This window comes from Hippichthys cyanospilos, chromosome 3 (assembly GCF_059441005.1).
Source record: "Hippichthys cyanospilos isolate Australia breed blue-spotted pipefish chromosome 3, RoL_Hcya_1.0, whole genome shotgun sequence".
Lineage (NCBI taxonomy): Eukaryota > Metazoa > Chordata > Actinopteri > Syngnathiformes > Syngnathidae > Hippichthys > Hippichthys cyanospilos.
This window is the reverse complement of record NC_142371.1, coordinates 18,998,715-19,014,147: the sequence shown is the minus strand read 5'-3', so window position 1 is coordinate 19,014,147 and position 15,433 is coordinate 18,998,715. Positions and strand designations below refer to the sequence as shown.

The window sequence follows — 15,433 nt, the reverse complement described above, 5'->3', positions numbered from 1 at the left end:
GTGATCTTATGTTTGGTTTCACTTCCGCACTGTCTAAACTGTTTTGCGTTTATCACTTTATCTCCTCGGATGACGTTTAAAACATTTCTGTTTTAGAGATAATCAACCTACAATAGCAGTATAGACGCTTAACCTCGTCTGATTATGTCACAGTTTGACTTAAGGACAAATGTAAAGTAACGTGTTCGCTAAAGCGAACCAGGAAGTGGTGTTCACGCGGCATCGCTTGTACGCTTCGTTGAACTGGCTGCTTGGACGCGAAACTGCATTTAAAAGCAGAAATAATGCAGGTAAGTTAACTACATAATCAAAAATACATGCAAAAATACAAGCATTAGTTGGATCCTTAATTAGGACTGCAGATGGGATTATCCATAGAAACTATACGCATCATCAAAGCAACGGTTGCGACCCAGTACTTTAAATTGATATGGTGTTTTTGCAGTATTTAAAATGTAAATTTATATCGAGTCTATACTACAATCACTGTAGATCTATTAAGTGAATATTAGGGCGACTTTAAGTAAACCTTTTGTGATAAAAAGCTGACCCAATATCACCTACTGCTTATTGGACGAGTTAAATGTCCTAAATTTAATTTAAAATAGATTTAAGCTCACGCTGTGTAATATTAACAAAATACAAGTACTGTACTGCATTCTCGATCATGATAGTTGTAATTCATGCTCATTGCCTGGTAGAGGAAGTCAACCGCAAATTTTTGTTTTTACAATAATGCTGCACCATTAGTTGATAAACGACATTCTGATTCATATTGCCTTATGATTAAGCAGGAAAAACACCACCTCAGGAGGCGAGCATTTCGCTTTTGATTAAAAAAGACATCACAGTTGCTTGGTAACAACCAATTACAGCTCAGCTTGTGAACATCACATGATCACTCCAACTAACAGGGTGATTCGTTACCTGACCTCTGAGTAACTGATGTCATTTTCAAGTGACAAAATGGCCGCTTCGAGATGGATAAAGTAGGGTGGATTTAACTGCTCCTTAAAGGGAATTTAATTTAGAATGCAATGTTTACTGAGACTGCATAGAACATATTATTGCAAAACAAAAGCTTCTGTAATAAATATCGACAGAATTAAATTCTTAATAATACTAGCATGGTAAATACACTGACTCGCTGATGCTGATCATTCACGAAAAAAAAAAAAAAAAAACTACAATTGAGATTGAAGTCCATCCATCGACTTAACGCTTGTCCTTAACGTTATCTAGCCTGGACTGGTTGACAGCCAATCACAGGACAGATTTAGACAAACAATCATTCACTATCACAAATGATGAAGAGTCTTTAATTAAACAAACACATGTGCAAATTCCATTCAGAGAAGACAAACAGGCTAAACATTGCGTTGCCTCTAATGTCCACTGTCATTTAAAAAAAAAAAGTGTCCATTGTGACTTGATTTATGCTTTATATTAGTGAAACTGGAATCATCAAGTGATGGATACGTTATATTTTTGTAATCTACAGGTCTCAGCGCATCCAATTGGAATGTGTCTCCTGGTGTGGACACTGATAGTTCATCTGCGAGGAAGCGGCGCGCATGCAGCTTACGCCACCAGCAGCTGTAAACTCCAATTTGACTCGGACAAGGAACGGAACGTCCTCCGGCGAATTGAGCCGCTGGGTCGCAGGAAGTAAGTCGCGGCTCGGACGTCGGCAGGCGTCGCAACGGGTCGTTAACATCAATCTCCCGCTCGATAGCTTTACGGTGGAGGACAAGGACGGGGAGGAAAAGTACACGTATATTTTCCAGTTGTGCGGCGACGCAGGGGGTTTTCAAGGAGCCGGCGTCATTCAAGAGGAAGTCCAGAAAACCGAGAAGAAAGTAACCATCATCGGCAGGTATAACACAACCCAAGTCATCGGAGGAAGTAAGTTGCTGTCGTAAGACATCCTGTTGAGTAGTTGTTGACCTTTTTTCATGTCGTTTGATCTATTGAACCTTGGAACTACATTTATAGTTGTGCAGTGTCTTTGGTGCGGTATTTTTACATAACTGATGAAAATTGTATGCACTTAAAAATGACAAAATAAAGGCATAGTTTGGAAATGAGTCTCCTCATAGGTCTCCTCATGATCCAATTAATTTACTCTTAATGGAAATGAGTCACTCTAATATAGGTCTCCTCCTGTTGCAATTAATTTACTCTTAATTAGAAAATAATCTCCTGTGGCAGCATTCAAAAGCATGAAATTTGATTAATAGCTGGAGAAACATTTTTTGAATCTAACGTACACTCCGAAGTGCCTTCTCGTATCTCATGGGTATTTCCATTTGTTTATTGTGTTGGTGTGAATTTTGAGTAGTCAATTTTTATTTAAATATTATTTAAGCATGTTAATCATGCGGTTGTTTTTTTTTTTTTCCCCCTTTCAGGCAACTATGTGTATCTACTCTACGGCGGCGGGGATAAATACGACACCCACTGTTCCCAGGAACAGCGGAAAGCCATGCTGATGATTTTTTGCAACCGGAATTTTCTGGTGGTGAGTAGGTGGAAGAAAAATGTAAACGCCATATCTGAGGTTGGACACGAGGTATTTTGTAGTGTCCCATCCAAACATTGTGTTTATAGTCATGTTCTTCTTATTTGGATCTGGAGCTAGTTTTTGCCATCAGAAATGATAGAAATTGTCCTAAGAAATGTCTGCTAACTTCATGCTAACACTCACAACACAAAATGCCATAGACAGGCTAAAGAATAGATAAGAAAGAAAAGAATATAATAATACAAAGAGAAACAATAAAATAATCGGTGTTGAAGCAGTGGGTGACTGAACACAAAAGGTGCAGCGACACATGTTGACATTTTTTCTCACAAATGTTACAGCGGGCATCATCTGCTTTTTCCAGGGCCAGCTGGAGGTGGTGGGAGAAAACAGGGAACGGGAGCAGAACTGCTTCTACCAGTTTGAGCTCGAGTCCAGCGCCGTTTGTCCGCCTCTTGAATACAAGCTCAGCGCTGGCTCCGTTTTACTCATTGTGTGAGTACATGACTTGTGGTACACACAATGGATGGAAAAAAAGTCATTTACTGTGTGCTCTGATAAAAGTACAAATGACAACAACAAAAAATGGTGTCTCAATTGTATATGACTTTGCCCTTTAGTTATTTTGTATTAATTTTTTACTTCATCTATACAGAGAATAAAACTGGGATGAGCATTTGGATAAAGAGTCAAAATGACATACATACAGGTTATATCTATCAGATATGTCAGAAATATTGAAACAAACTCTACTTAGTCTGCACAACTGTTAAAACGCCAATTTTTGTGTTAGGCCATGAATGTCTCATCCTTTCATCTCGCAGCGCCTTCTGCCTTGTGTCCGTCTACCTGGTTGGAGGTTTCCTCTACCAGCGGCTCGTCGTGGGGGCCAAAGGCGTGGAGCAGTTCCCCAACTATGCTTTCTGGTCCGAGGTCGGCAATCTTTCGGCTGTAAGTACAACAACTGTCGTCAAGACAACCGTAACAGTTCACCCGTTCAATCCTAAAGGCACATTTTTTCTTTTTTTTTGTGCAAAACATCCATCTCCTGTTTTTTTTTTAATGAATTACCTTTTTAAGTTTGGCTAACGGAGTGTATAAAATCAATCTAATAAATTTTGTAATCGATTGGTTTTATCTAAAGTAATTGATTATTTTAAGACTTAAATACTTCTAAATAGGCGATTACTGTTGTGCTTAATTACCCAAATACACTTCAATGGTGTACCTAATCTGAAGCAGTTTTTCAGATTTAATTATGATTTTTAGGGAGACTATTAAAACTCGTTCAATCCCAAAGACGTATTTACACGTCTTTACAAAGTGCAGACAGTCGATCCAAAGTACTATTTTACAATTTTTTTGAAAGACAAGTGAAAATACCGTGTTCGCACAAAGCAAAGCTTTTTTTCAACCGCATCTTTTAAAGAAAATAATAAACCTGTTATTGTACAGTTGGAAGTGTGCTATGGTCAAATATTTCGCAATCACTGTCAAACTACACCACAATATTAGCAAAGATATTTGCGTGACCAAATCCTGTGCGACGCAAGCAACTGAAAAATTGTTACCCTTCTCCTATGTTATTTTATTCATTTTTTGCATGCAATATCTCCGAAATTTAGTTGACTAACATACTGTACGCAATCCATACAACAGGACGGGTGCGACTTTGTGTGCCGCTCACGGAATCGAGACGACTCCGCGGGTTACAGCGAGGTCCCCACAGAGCCCATGGAAGAGGAGCCCGAAGAGAGAGACGACCACTTGTTACCCATGTGACCCGGCATCCATCAGCTTTTCACCTTGTGACTTTACTGACGGCTTTGACGAACCCGCTTATAGGCAAATTCAGTTCCGGTCCCGTTTGTTTACCTTCGAGGTAACAAATCTACAAGGTTTACAGTGAGGTTTCTTCTTAAGAAATCTGCATTTCTACCTGTTCAATCTGATACAATATATTTTGCTTTTTTTTTTTTTCCTGCCAGTCGGAGAATGTTATGTATAGGTTATAATACACTACTGCTCCTTTAACTTGAGGAATGGTTATATAATGTGAATGTTAATTTTAAGATGGTATTCACGCATTGACTTCTGCTAGTCAAAAACTGTTACGCTTATTGTCAAAGCTATGAAATATAAATATAGATACAGCAGCCGCTAACGAATTGAAACCATTTTCCCCTCTCTAAAAGCAAATGTACACAGATGTGAGAAAATATATACATATATATGTCAATATATTTTGGTAAATTGAATGCACTTTTTCTGCAAATGACCAAAGTTGATGGGAAAAAAAATCTTCATTACTACAAGTATGTAGATGATGTAAAGGGACAGGAAATTAAATAAAACAATTGGCTTTTGGCTTTTTTGTTTGTTTGTTCATTCAGTTTATTTAAAAAAAATCCTGACCACTTGTCCTGCTTTGTACAAACTGAACATTTGCAAACATTTATGTCTGCTGAATAAAGTAAGCTTTAAGAACTTGTTGGAAAATGTCCCACATTTTCTACGCATCACATTCCGTTTTTTTTTTTGCATCAGTTAAACTTCATATTTTTCCCTAATTTGTAGAAATGCTGAATCAATTTTAATATGTCTTCAAACGTTTGTGAAAAACGAACGCGTCGTTATAACAATTTGGACTTAGCAATTTGTACTTTTTGCGATCTACGTATATTTGTGGTGTTCGAATAAAGACATTTAAAAGCTCTTTTTTAAAGTAACAGCATCGGCGGAAATGTATAAAATTTAACAGGTAAGTCGCTATGCTGGCCGCGTTAGCCAAATATGTGGCCTCCAGGAGGCGCCACAAAATCAGCGAAAAAAAACGTTCCCAGATCCAAATGAAATGATTCAACCGACGGAGTAAAATTGTAAATTTCTCGTTTAATTTTTGTATTTATACTTCAGTATTTTAACCATACCGGAACGTCGCACGACGGTTCTGTCCAATAGGTGGCGGTAGAACCTGTTGGCGGTATTGATCAAATCCCCCAAATTCCAGCGAGGAAGAAAAAAAAATCGACCTGTTGGGGGTGGCTTTTCTTTTAAGAGCCAAAAAGCCAATAAAAGGCTTTCGGCTTCTGCATTTGAAAACGAACTCGGGAGTATTACAATTTCCTGCAAATAGGAGTCAAAAGTACACCAAGAAAGGAGGTAAAGACACAAGCACGATTTTTGGCGATATCACGCGATCATGCAGACGTCTTGCATGATTGCTCGCCTTGTAGCTTCAAATGCTAGCTGGCTACCAGCGCAAAGGGAGCTAATTATCATGAGTTAAACTTTCGCTACAACCGATCGCTTTAACGCACAAATTGCTCCTTTTCATTCACGTTAAAACGCTACGCTGAATTTTCTCACTATTTTCAGAATCCCGGCGATCCGAGTCTATTGTTAGCCCTAGCTTAGTAGGCTTTTAGCTGTGCGAACTATCACTAATGATGCTATGATGGTCTCGTTTTACGATCACGGATTGACTTCTTTGGAAGATCGAACGCGTTTCGTAGGCGGTGAGCTTCTAAGGCCGTCGTCCTTCAATGCTGTTTGGTCGTCTCAGCTTATTGCTTTTTACAACTGCATCTGCTAAAAAGTAAGGCGCTGCCAGATGTGAAGGTGCCGTGCAGCATCAGCACCCGAAGCTTTGCCCTATCAAAATATTCGATTTTTTTTGTAATTTGTGTTTTTACGAGCATGTATTTACTGTATGTGTGAACGCATTTACAAGTGCGCTTTAATCTATTTGTATGTATGTCGAAGCAGTTTATCAACCATAAATATTGACTCCACATCGTTTTTTCCCTTTAAACTGCTCCACCGTTCCCAGCTGCTAAAATGGATCCAAGTGAGGACCAAAACAATGGCACCAGCACAAACAACACCACCGCCACCACGACTACCACCACCACCACCAATGGCAACGCTCAAACGAGCAGAACCTCCCGCCCACCGCAGATCGCCCACATGTCTCTATACGAGCGACAGGCTGTGCAGGTGAGCCTGATCTCATCCACGGGCAAAGTCAAATACACGTTTGCGTTCTTGAATCTTGACGGCGTGCTTGCATTTAGGCTCTCCAAGCCTTGCAGAGACAGCCGAACGCAGCGCAGTACTTCCAGCAACTCATGCTGCAACAGCAGATCAACAACGCTCAGCTGCATAACCTGGCGGCCGTGCAACAGGTAGACTGTAGTCAAGAGTGCAGGGGGACGTTGTTTTCACGTAATCCACTTTTTTTGCTTTTCTGTAGCTGCCCCTTTTTTGGGCTTCAGCTTGCATGGGGCAGCAGGCAGATCTGTTCTGAAAAATAAGTCAGCATTAATAGGTTACTGTGACTAAGAACAAGTCAAACATGTGAAAGAATGTGCTTCACATAGTTTTTTTTATATATATATATATATATATATATATATATATATATATATATATATATAGTACACATTTCCTTATCTTTCCCAGTATTTTGTTAAGAAAATAATATGGATCGTATAAATGAAAAAAAAAAAAAGTTTTGGGGCAAATATTTGAAAAAAGTGCTAAAATTCGAATTTTCTTGTTGATTTGCTGTATTGAACATATAAACACAAATTTGATCGAAATAAACATAACCAAAGAAAGGGTCAATACAAATGAATTAAATACTATATGTTCAAAGGAGTACAAAGACGTTGATATTTTAACTAGTCCTACCACTTGCTCTCTATAAATAAAGGAAAACAAACGATGTTATCCAATGAATGTACAGCTGAATTATAAATATAGTGTATAACCCGATAAAGACATATCTATTATTGCTGGGAAAGAAGCATGAAGAGTTTGTACAATTTCTCAGGTTTATAACTGTCGATATCATTGAAGCATTGTATTATGTAATATCTAATTAACCGTACTAAGAAATTCACACCTTTGCAATTCTTTCTCATAATCATTCCATACTTGAACATTTTGTATTGAAACATACGTTTACTTTAGGTTTGTTAAAATTTAAAAGTTCACTTTTTTTCTCACCATCAGAATCTTATATTGGCCCATTCCATTTGTTTATAAAAAACACATGTTGTTCTTTTCTTTCATGCCTCTCTCTTTTTCACCCAGGCGACACTTGCCGCAAGTCGCCAGTCCAACACCCCGAGTAGCAGCATCTCACAGGCGACAACAACTGTACGGTTGATCATAACTGATGCCTCGCATGTATTTTTTATTTTATTTTTTTCCGATCTGCATCAAACCGCGCGATTTTCCTTTCTCCCAGGTGAATCTCAGCACCACGTCGGCGGGGGGAACGGCGGCGACGCCTCGTCCCCACGGGCCAGCCACCTCCGCCACAACTACGGCCCTCAACCAGTCAGTGCTTTTGGGAGGAAATTCGCCAGGACAGGGCCAGATGTATCTTCGGGTAAGTTACATAAGGAAGCGGTTTTGTGTCCTGTAAATCACTTTGGACGTTATACGGTATGGATAAGTGCTACGCTAAGTGTTACTTTCCTTCATTGATGCATTTTCAAGCATTCCTGGCTTATTCTGCACCCTAACCCAAACCTAACCCTAACCCTCTGAACCTCCACCCCAAGAAATTTGTACCTCCCCTTCACCGCCCCCGTTCCAGCTGCGCAAGAGTAAATACGTACCGACCAAATTCCCGTCTTGTAGTTTCATTTTGGTTCCGGAGCTGAGGTGGAGAGATTTTGCACCGGGTCAGCCAAGTAAACAGCAACGCTTGATTTATTATCTACCACGACTTACTGTAGGAATGGCGAAGGGGAGATAATGTGTGTTTGAGAATACACAACCAGAAAATCAACTCCAGTTGTAGATAATTCACCCGCAGGCAGAACTATTGTTATGAATACTGCGTTCCCATTGACGCTGAATTGATAGAAGGCGTGTTAGTGAGAGCAGCGTATCGATGCCGTTTTGCATTTTAATGTCGGTAAAACACCTATTTTTGAGAATAGTCTCCCTTGGCCCCGTGCTTCGTAGAATAAGCGGTCACGGTGATGGATGCATGCATCTGACAGGTGCGGCTTCGGTAAACAAGACGCTTCACTTCCTGGTTAGAAATATCCGTATCCTAAAACTCAAAATTGGCAAATGTGATTTCTATGCATATACTAAATAAAACTGTGGAAAAATACCACGATCTTGGCCCTTTCATCGAAGTAGTAACATTTTTCCTGCAGGTGAACCGTTCTCTCAGGGCTCCTTTGGCCTCCCAGCTCATTTTCATGCCAGGCGGCACAGCAACGGCTGCTGTCGCTACGGTGGCCCAGACGCAGCAGCAACAGCAGCAGCAGCAGCAGCAGCAGACCGAACCTCCTACCTCAGCCGGCACTCAGTCCGACAGTGATCAGGTTGGAGCTGCATCACACACGAGTCTCATATTGTCAGCCTCAGGTTTCGTTTTTTTTGACTTGATGTTAGACAAATTACGATTTTTGGCAAGTGAGTGCAAGTCAGAGATACTCACAGTGGGATTAGTAAGCAATTTATTGTGGTACGCAGCTAATTGAACCAGACGCTTCTTCACTGAAAAGTTCAAATGGAATTGCAGAAAGTCCAAATTTCACTTAGGTTGTGCAGAAGCAGCAACCTTAAGTCAAATTTGAGGGGAGGGGTTTAGTATTTTTTTTTCTGGCACTTGATGTTCATGTCATCTGTTTCCTGTGATCCTGTTTAAATTGTGTGAAATTAAGGCTGGGCAATGCATCAAATTAGTTTGATTTATTTGCCGTTTTAAGACGTGATTGATTTGAAGAATAGCTAAATATTGACATTTTGCATGTGTACAATAGTTACTAACGAGTAATAATAGCTATTTTCTTGTGGAAGCTTTTAGCACTGGATTCGTTTTTGAGTTGCTTTTCTAGAAAATGAATGGTGATCAGGCCTATCACATTGATTCATATGGTAATTGTTCCGAATAACGTGGGGGCGGGGGGGCATATAGCCCAGCCTTTGGATACTTGACCATTACAGTCATGGTGTGTAGTTCATAAATCTTGTTTTGATGAGAAAAAAAAAAAAAAGCACCTGGCTATTTCCTGTTCAGTACCTACACGTGCCAAATATGGACCAAGTTCAGTGTGGAACCAGCTTGGAATGTTAGCTTGATTTAAAATCGTTAATGACTAAATAGATTATTGCAATAGTATCAAGGTAAAAAAAAAACAGCCATGAATTAAAATCTGCAATTTTTTTCACACATAACACCTCAAAAACGACCACTATTTCTTTACTTTTTTGCTGTCAATATGGTTATATAATAATCATAATAATAATCATAATATCGTGCGCGGGATGTTTTGAAAAATAATGAAGTCAACTCGGGTACAGTATATGTCGATAGCTGCACTGTACACCGGGTAACAAAAAAATCTACCGTCATTCAAACCACATGGACCGAAAACAAATTTGAGTAGCATTCTGTGTCAATCCGGCAGGTGCAGAATCTGGCCTTACACTGCGCGTCCACTCCCAGAGCGGTCGCCATCAAGTCGGAGCTCCCCGAGAGGAAAGAGGCCGGCGCCTTTCCTCTCGGTCAGCAGCAGCAAGTTGCGCCCCAGCAGCAAGCGGCCAAAGCGTCCGGCAACACCATGGCGCTTAAAGGTCCTAACCAAGCGGCGCTGTCCGGGCCTCCTCCCGCCGCCACGGTGGCGCCCTCCGCCTCGGCCGCCTCCTCTCCGGCGCTCCCCCTCTCCCAGCTCCTCCTGTCATCCTCGGCCGCCCCCGTCATCCTGGTGCCCACCTCCAACGTGCCTACCTCCACCCAGGGCTACTCCATCGGCTCGGTGGCGCCCAAAGCCAACGTCAACGCGCAGACGCTGGTGGTGCAGCCCCTCCAGCAGGCCGGCGCCGCCGGCGACAAAGTCCCCGTGCCCATCCAGCCCAAGACGGCGCACGGACACCGCTTACCCGTGCAGGTGTCCCCCCGTCAGCCGCTCCCCATCCTCCCGGCGCCGCCCAGCAGCGGCCAGGCGCCCCACAACCCCCCGCATATTCCCGTGCAGCTGGTTGGAGCCAGGCAGTGCGTGGGGGGGAGCGTGCAGGCCGTGGCCTTGGCGCAGGTGCGAAACGTGGCGGCCCAGGAGAACGTGAACGCCGCCTCGCACAACGCTTCCGCTACTGTGGTAAGTAAACGCAGCCCCAATCGCTTCTGTCAGCCAGGCGTGAGAGTGTGGAATTTAGTGCCATCTAGTGGTGAACTATGAGAACTAAACCATTTTGACGCAAGGACACACAGTGTCCCAGAGAGAGCAAGCCTACTATCATTTCACCAACTTTGGGTGTCCGTAGCACAAAGACAGCAAAAATGTCCGCCTCTTAAACAGGCACCACCTGCAGTATGAGATATAATAGCAGATTCGTAGACCGATGATTGCATTTTAAACTTTTTTGTTGTTGATAGAATAAGTCTGCCAACGGCTCCCTGAAGAGGAAGTCTGACTGCGACGCACCCAACGAGACGACGGCGGGATCTTCGGAATCCACCCCCATGAAGGACACCGCCCCCACTTTAACTCCGGCACAGGCGAAGGACACAGGTACGTCTGATGTGGACTTTTTGCCAAACGCAGTGGAAGTACGCATTTATTTTTCACGTATCTTTAAGATATTGGAGGGGGGGGGGGGGGATTAGACTATTGTCATTTTGCGGGCCACGTAAAATGATGTGGTGGGCCGTATCTTCAATACAAATCCTTTCCCTTCGTTTTTAGCAGCTCCGCCTCCCGCAACCTCCTTCTCATCGCCGGCCAACCTGTCCCTGCCTCTGCCGCCGTCGAGGGCGAACCACGGCGACAAAGAGCGGGCGCCGCTCCCCCAGGCGGTGGTCAAACCTCAGGTCCTCACGCACCTCATCGAGGGCTTCGTCATCCAGGAGGGGGCCGAGCCTTTCCCTGTAAGATTACAGCATTTGCTTGGTTATCGAGGTCATCGTTTTCACCGTCTCGCCTAAACTATCGACAAGATTGCTTTTATTCGGTACTGCTTTGATTTGAAAGGTCACCGGGCTGCTCAAAGATCGTGACTTTGCACTGGGAGTCCGCGCAGAGAACGGCCCTGCTTGTAAGTATCTGAACACGTCGGTGACAAGTGTCCTGTTGTGACATTTCCCTTTTTTTTTTCCACCCCCCTAGTGTTGAAATGTGAGTACTGCTCAAGCTTGGCGCCGGCCAGCCAGTTCCGAGGAACCAAGCGATTCTGTTCCAACACCTGTGCCAAGAGGTAGGCCTCCGTCATCACTCACGCAAACTTCACGTGCTCTCTAGTTGATAGAGAAGGAAAGAGAAAATATTTCGCGACCGGCACCCCCACATACCGTGCCGACTGTAAGATTATTATCTATAAAAAAATGTGTAAGTATATGTAAAACTGTATCCTTTTTCGCATTAATAAAAGAAACAGAGCAATAGGAAGCAATTTTCCACAGCAGTTAAACTACTTTTTAGAGCGTTTATACAGGTTACAGATTAGTCTAAAACTGAAAAAAGTGCATCCAAGTGCCTGAAATAAAAATTAAAAAAATGATGCCAATCTTGATTTTTTTGCGATTACAATTCACATGGCAAAAACAAAGTCTTTCCCCTGGGGTAAGCAAGCACCCCCATTTCTTTTTCAAAGAATGTGTTGATAACAATCCGCCAGCTGAAAAGGGCGCAGGTGCACATGAGTAAATGATCCCCATTCATACTGGTGAAAAGATCAGATGACACGCTAAGCTAACCGCAGACATGTCGAACATGTTTGGTAAGTCAACAGTCATCTGTTGACACGCTAGCTGTGATGTCACAGACATCTTTGAAGAAGTACATTAGAGTTTTGTGAGGACTGCAAAAATCGTGTCCTGAAACATTCCTCCATGGTGACCAGGTACAACGTAAGCTTTAACAAACGCCACAAGTTGAGCCGAGCGAGAAGCGGCAACGCGGAGCCCCCGCCGCCGCCCCCGCCCCCGCCGGCCAACGAGGCTCGGCGCCGCGGACCCCCTCGCCGCAGCGCTTCCAACGGCAACAACTTGTCTGGCCAGCATCACAACGTCAAGGTAAGAAACGTTTCCCAAACGCACATTTTTGCTTCGTTGAAGAGTCTTTAGAGTCTGCCTCACAGTTCAGAGGTCGTGGGTTCCATTCCAGCTCCGGGCTTCTTGTGTTGAGTTTGCATGTTCTCCCTGTGCCCGCTTGGTTTTCTCTGAGTACTCTGGTTTCCGCCCACATTCCCAAAACATGCATACTCGGTAAATTGGACCCTCCAAATTGCCCTTAGACGTGATTATGAGTGTGAATGGCTGTTTGTCTCTTTCTGCCCTGTGATTGGCTGGCAACTAGTTCGCCGACTGCCGAAGGAAAGAAGGAAGGAAAGGGAGTGAAAGATGGGAAAGGGAAGGTAAGAAAGGAAGGGCGGGAGAGAGGGATGAGAAAAGGAAAGAAGGAAGGAAATGAAAGAAGGGATTGGGAGAGAGGGATGGGAAAGGGAAGGCAGGAAGAAAGAAAAGGGAGGAGTGGGAGGGGGGGGGGAGGAGGAGGGGTGGGGGAGAGGGATATGAAAGGGAAGGAGGGGGGAGGGATGGGAAACGGAAGGAGAGAAGGAAGGAGGGGGAGGGGATGGGGAGGGAGGGAAGGAAAGGTAGGGAAGGGGGAATGGGAAAGTGGATGAAAAGAAGGAAGGGATAAGCAGTGAGTAAAAAGAGGGAAAGGGAGAGAGAGAGATGGGAAAGGGAGGGAACGAAGGGAGGGAGAGAGGGATGGTAAATGGAAGGAGGGAAAAAAGGGAGAGATAGGGAGTGAGGGGGGAGGAGGGGTGGGGGAGAGGGATATGGAAGGGAAGGGAGGGTAGGAAAGAGAGGGAGGAGGAAGGAAGGCCGGAGAGACGGACCCCCCCGCTCACAAATTTGGCGTCCGTTCCAGTGCCGCTCGGACTCCAGCCGCTCGGAGGACGCGTCCAGCGACGGAGACGAGGAGGAGGAGGAGGAGGAAGAAGAGGACACGCCTTCCCTCTCGCCCGGCTCCTCCCCCTCGCGCTCCTGCTCCAGAGCCGAGCGGGACAACGCTCCCCAGTCGGGCGCCGCCGCCGCCGCCTCGGCTCCCGGGAACCTCCCCATGGAGACGGCCGGCTTCCTGTCGGCCACGCCCGCCCAGTGGAGCGTGGAGGAAGTGTGCCGCTTCATCTCCTCGCTTCAAGGTTTGCCACTTGGGACGCATTTGCGTACCGCCGCCTCCGTTGATCGATTGATTTTTTTTCATCATCAGTCGACTTTTTTGTCCCAAAATGCTCGCCGTCTTACATCAAGAAAATACACTTGTGCACTAGAGTGGTCACTTCATTTCTGATCAGAATTTCATTGCAGGTTTAACATTTTTCTTTTAACTTGAAAAAGTCCCAAAATACTAATTGGATGTATTCATTTTTCTATACAAAGTACAAACTTTATAAAAGAAGCAAAAGCATAAACTAATTCAAACTTTTTTTTCAATATTTTCATGTATAATTCTAACTTTATTGCAAGTTCACCTTTCTGTTTGTCACACACAAATTTTACGTGTTTATTTTATTTTTCTGACAAAAGATACAAACTGGAAAAAAGGAACAAAAGCATATGTTTTTTGCTTTGTTTTACTTTTAGTTTGGATCAGTAAAAAAATATATAGGTTTTATTTTTTTAACAAAAGAATCTTAAAAAATGTGAAAAAAAAACGTTTTTTGGATTTATGATCATAACTTTATTGCAGGTTTATTTTTCTTGCTATTTATCTTTAATTTGAACCAGTCAGAAAATACAAATTGAGTGTAGTTATTTTTCTAACAAAAGATACAAATAAAAAAGGAACAAACCACTTCAGATGCTTTTTTTGTGCATTTTCATTTTATGGTCATAACTTCATTGCAGGTTTACTTCTATTTTTATTGCTATTTGTCTTTTAAAGCGAACTAGTCAAAAAATTTGATGTCTTCATTTTTCGAACAAAAGGTAAAAACTGAAGTAAAAAGGCAGGAACAAAACAATTTCAAACTTTTTTTAAGGTTTTCATGCATTATCATAACTTTATTGCATGTTGTCTGAGTCAGGAGTCAGAAAAAAAAAAAAAAATGTCTATTTTGTAACAAAAAATACAAACTGAAAAAAGCGACAAAAAACCTAAAACTAATTCAGGTTTTTGGGAAGGAATTTGATTTATGATCATAACTATTGCACCTTGCTATTTCATCAAAAATACAATTTTTAGGTATATTTTTCCAACAAAAGCTACAAAAAAAGGAACTAAAGCATAAACAAAACAATTTTTTTGTGGATTTCCGTCCTAATTTTCAAGCCTAAACCTCCAGCAAATGTTTGTATTTCCAATGAATTTTTTTCCCCCAGGCTGCGAGGAGCTGGCCGCTCACTTCCTGTCGCAGGAAATCGACGGGCAGGCTCTGCTGCTCCTCCGAGAGGATCATCTCATCTCCACCATGAACATCAAATTGGGTCCCGCCCTCAAGATCTGCGCGTCCATCAACAGTCTGCGCGAGTGACGTCCCTCCCTCGCACTTTTTTAAAAATTTTTTTTGTGTGACACGACACTATGATTGACAGTTTACGTTCTGGACCTCGAATGTGCCAAAAAGTTTTTTTGGCTGTAGTACGCGTGAGCGCATTAACCACGGTAAGTACGCTAATCCAAGTTTTGGTTTTTTTGGAAACTCAAAAAGTGTAGCCAGGTGACCTGCGCCGAAAAAACCTGTTGCCTTCTTGCTGTATTTAAAATAGTGCATCTTTTTTTTTTTTTTGTTACAAGTTTCCATAACTCTAAAAGTTTACTTTTGTATCTTCTATATTTTCTACCCAATAGTATTTTTCACGACAAGCTGTTCAAGGGTTGTCAGAAAAGTTCCAGGACTGGCTTCATTAAAGATATGGTGGTGCCTTGA

At 42.7% G+C, this 15,433-nt stretch overlaps 2 protein-coding genes and 1 long non-coding RNA gene across 6 annotated transcripts; 2 read left to right on the top strand and 1 right to left on the bottom strand.

Moving 5' to 3' along the window:
• Window positions 1-5,011, top strand: m6pr (mannose-6-phosphate receptor (cation dependent)). The gene is made up of 7 exons (XM_088409418.1): window positions 1-290; window positions 1,502-1,668; window positions 1,736-1,905; window positions 2,412-2,521; window positions 2,889-3,019; window positions 3,349-3,475; window positions 4,184-5,011. The coding sequence occupies exons 1-7, from the start codon at window positions 285-287 to the stop codon at window positions 4,304-4,306; spliced, it is 834 nt and encodes a 277-aa protein (XP_088265544.1). The 5' UTR covers window positions 1-284; the 3' UTR covers window positions 4,307-5,011.
• Window positions 5,012-5,537: 526 nt separating this feature from the next.
• phc1 (polyhomeotic homolog 1) lies at window positions 5,538-15,433 on the top strand. 4 transcript variants are annotated; one of them, XR_015864971.1, is made up of 15 exons: window positions 5,538-5,686; window positions 6,357-6,523; window positions 6,601-6,711; window positions 7,625-7,690; window positions 7,782-7,925; window positions 8,710-8,880; window positions 9,970-10,656; window positions 10,935-11,070; window positions 11,245-11,426; window positions 11,530-11,593; window positions 11,665-11,752; window positions 12,398-12,569; window positions 13,432-13,705; window positions 14,886-15,168; window positions 15,355-15,433. XR_015864971.1 is itself a non-coding variant. In XM_088409416.1 (15 exons), exons 2-15 carry the CDS (start codon window positions 6,365-6,367, stop codon window positions 15,035-15,037), a joined length of 2,319 nt encoding a protein of 772 aa, XP_088265542.1. In that variant the 5' UTR covers window positions 5,538-5,686; window positions 6,357-6,364; the 3' UTR covers window positions 15,038-15,433. The 4 variants fall into 4 exon arrangements, 3 of the variants coding, with proteins under 3 accessions (XP_088265542.1, XP_088265541.1, XP_088265540.1); XM_088409416.1 differs by having other exon boundaries at window positions 9,970-10,449; window positions 10,537-10,656; window positions 14,886-15,433; XM_088409415.1 differs by having other exon boundaries at window positions 11,248-11,426; window positions 14,886-15,433.
• Window positions 11,083-12,954, bottom strand: LOC148426116 (uncharacterized). Its single transcript, XR_015864972.1, has 2 exons — window positions 12,594-12,954; window positions 11,083-11,424 (listed from the first exon to the last, which is right to left on the bottom strand). It is a non-coding gene; the product is annotated as an uncharacterized LOC148426116 (long non-coding RNA).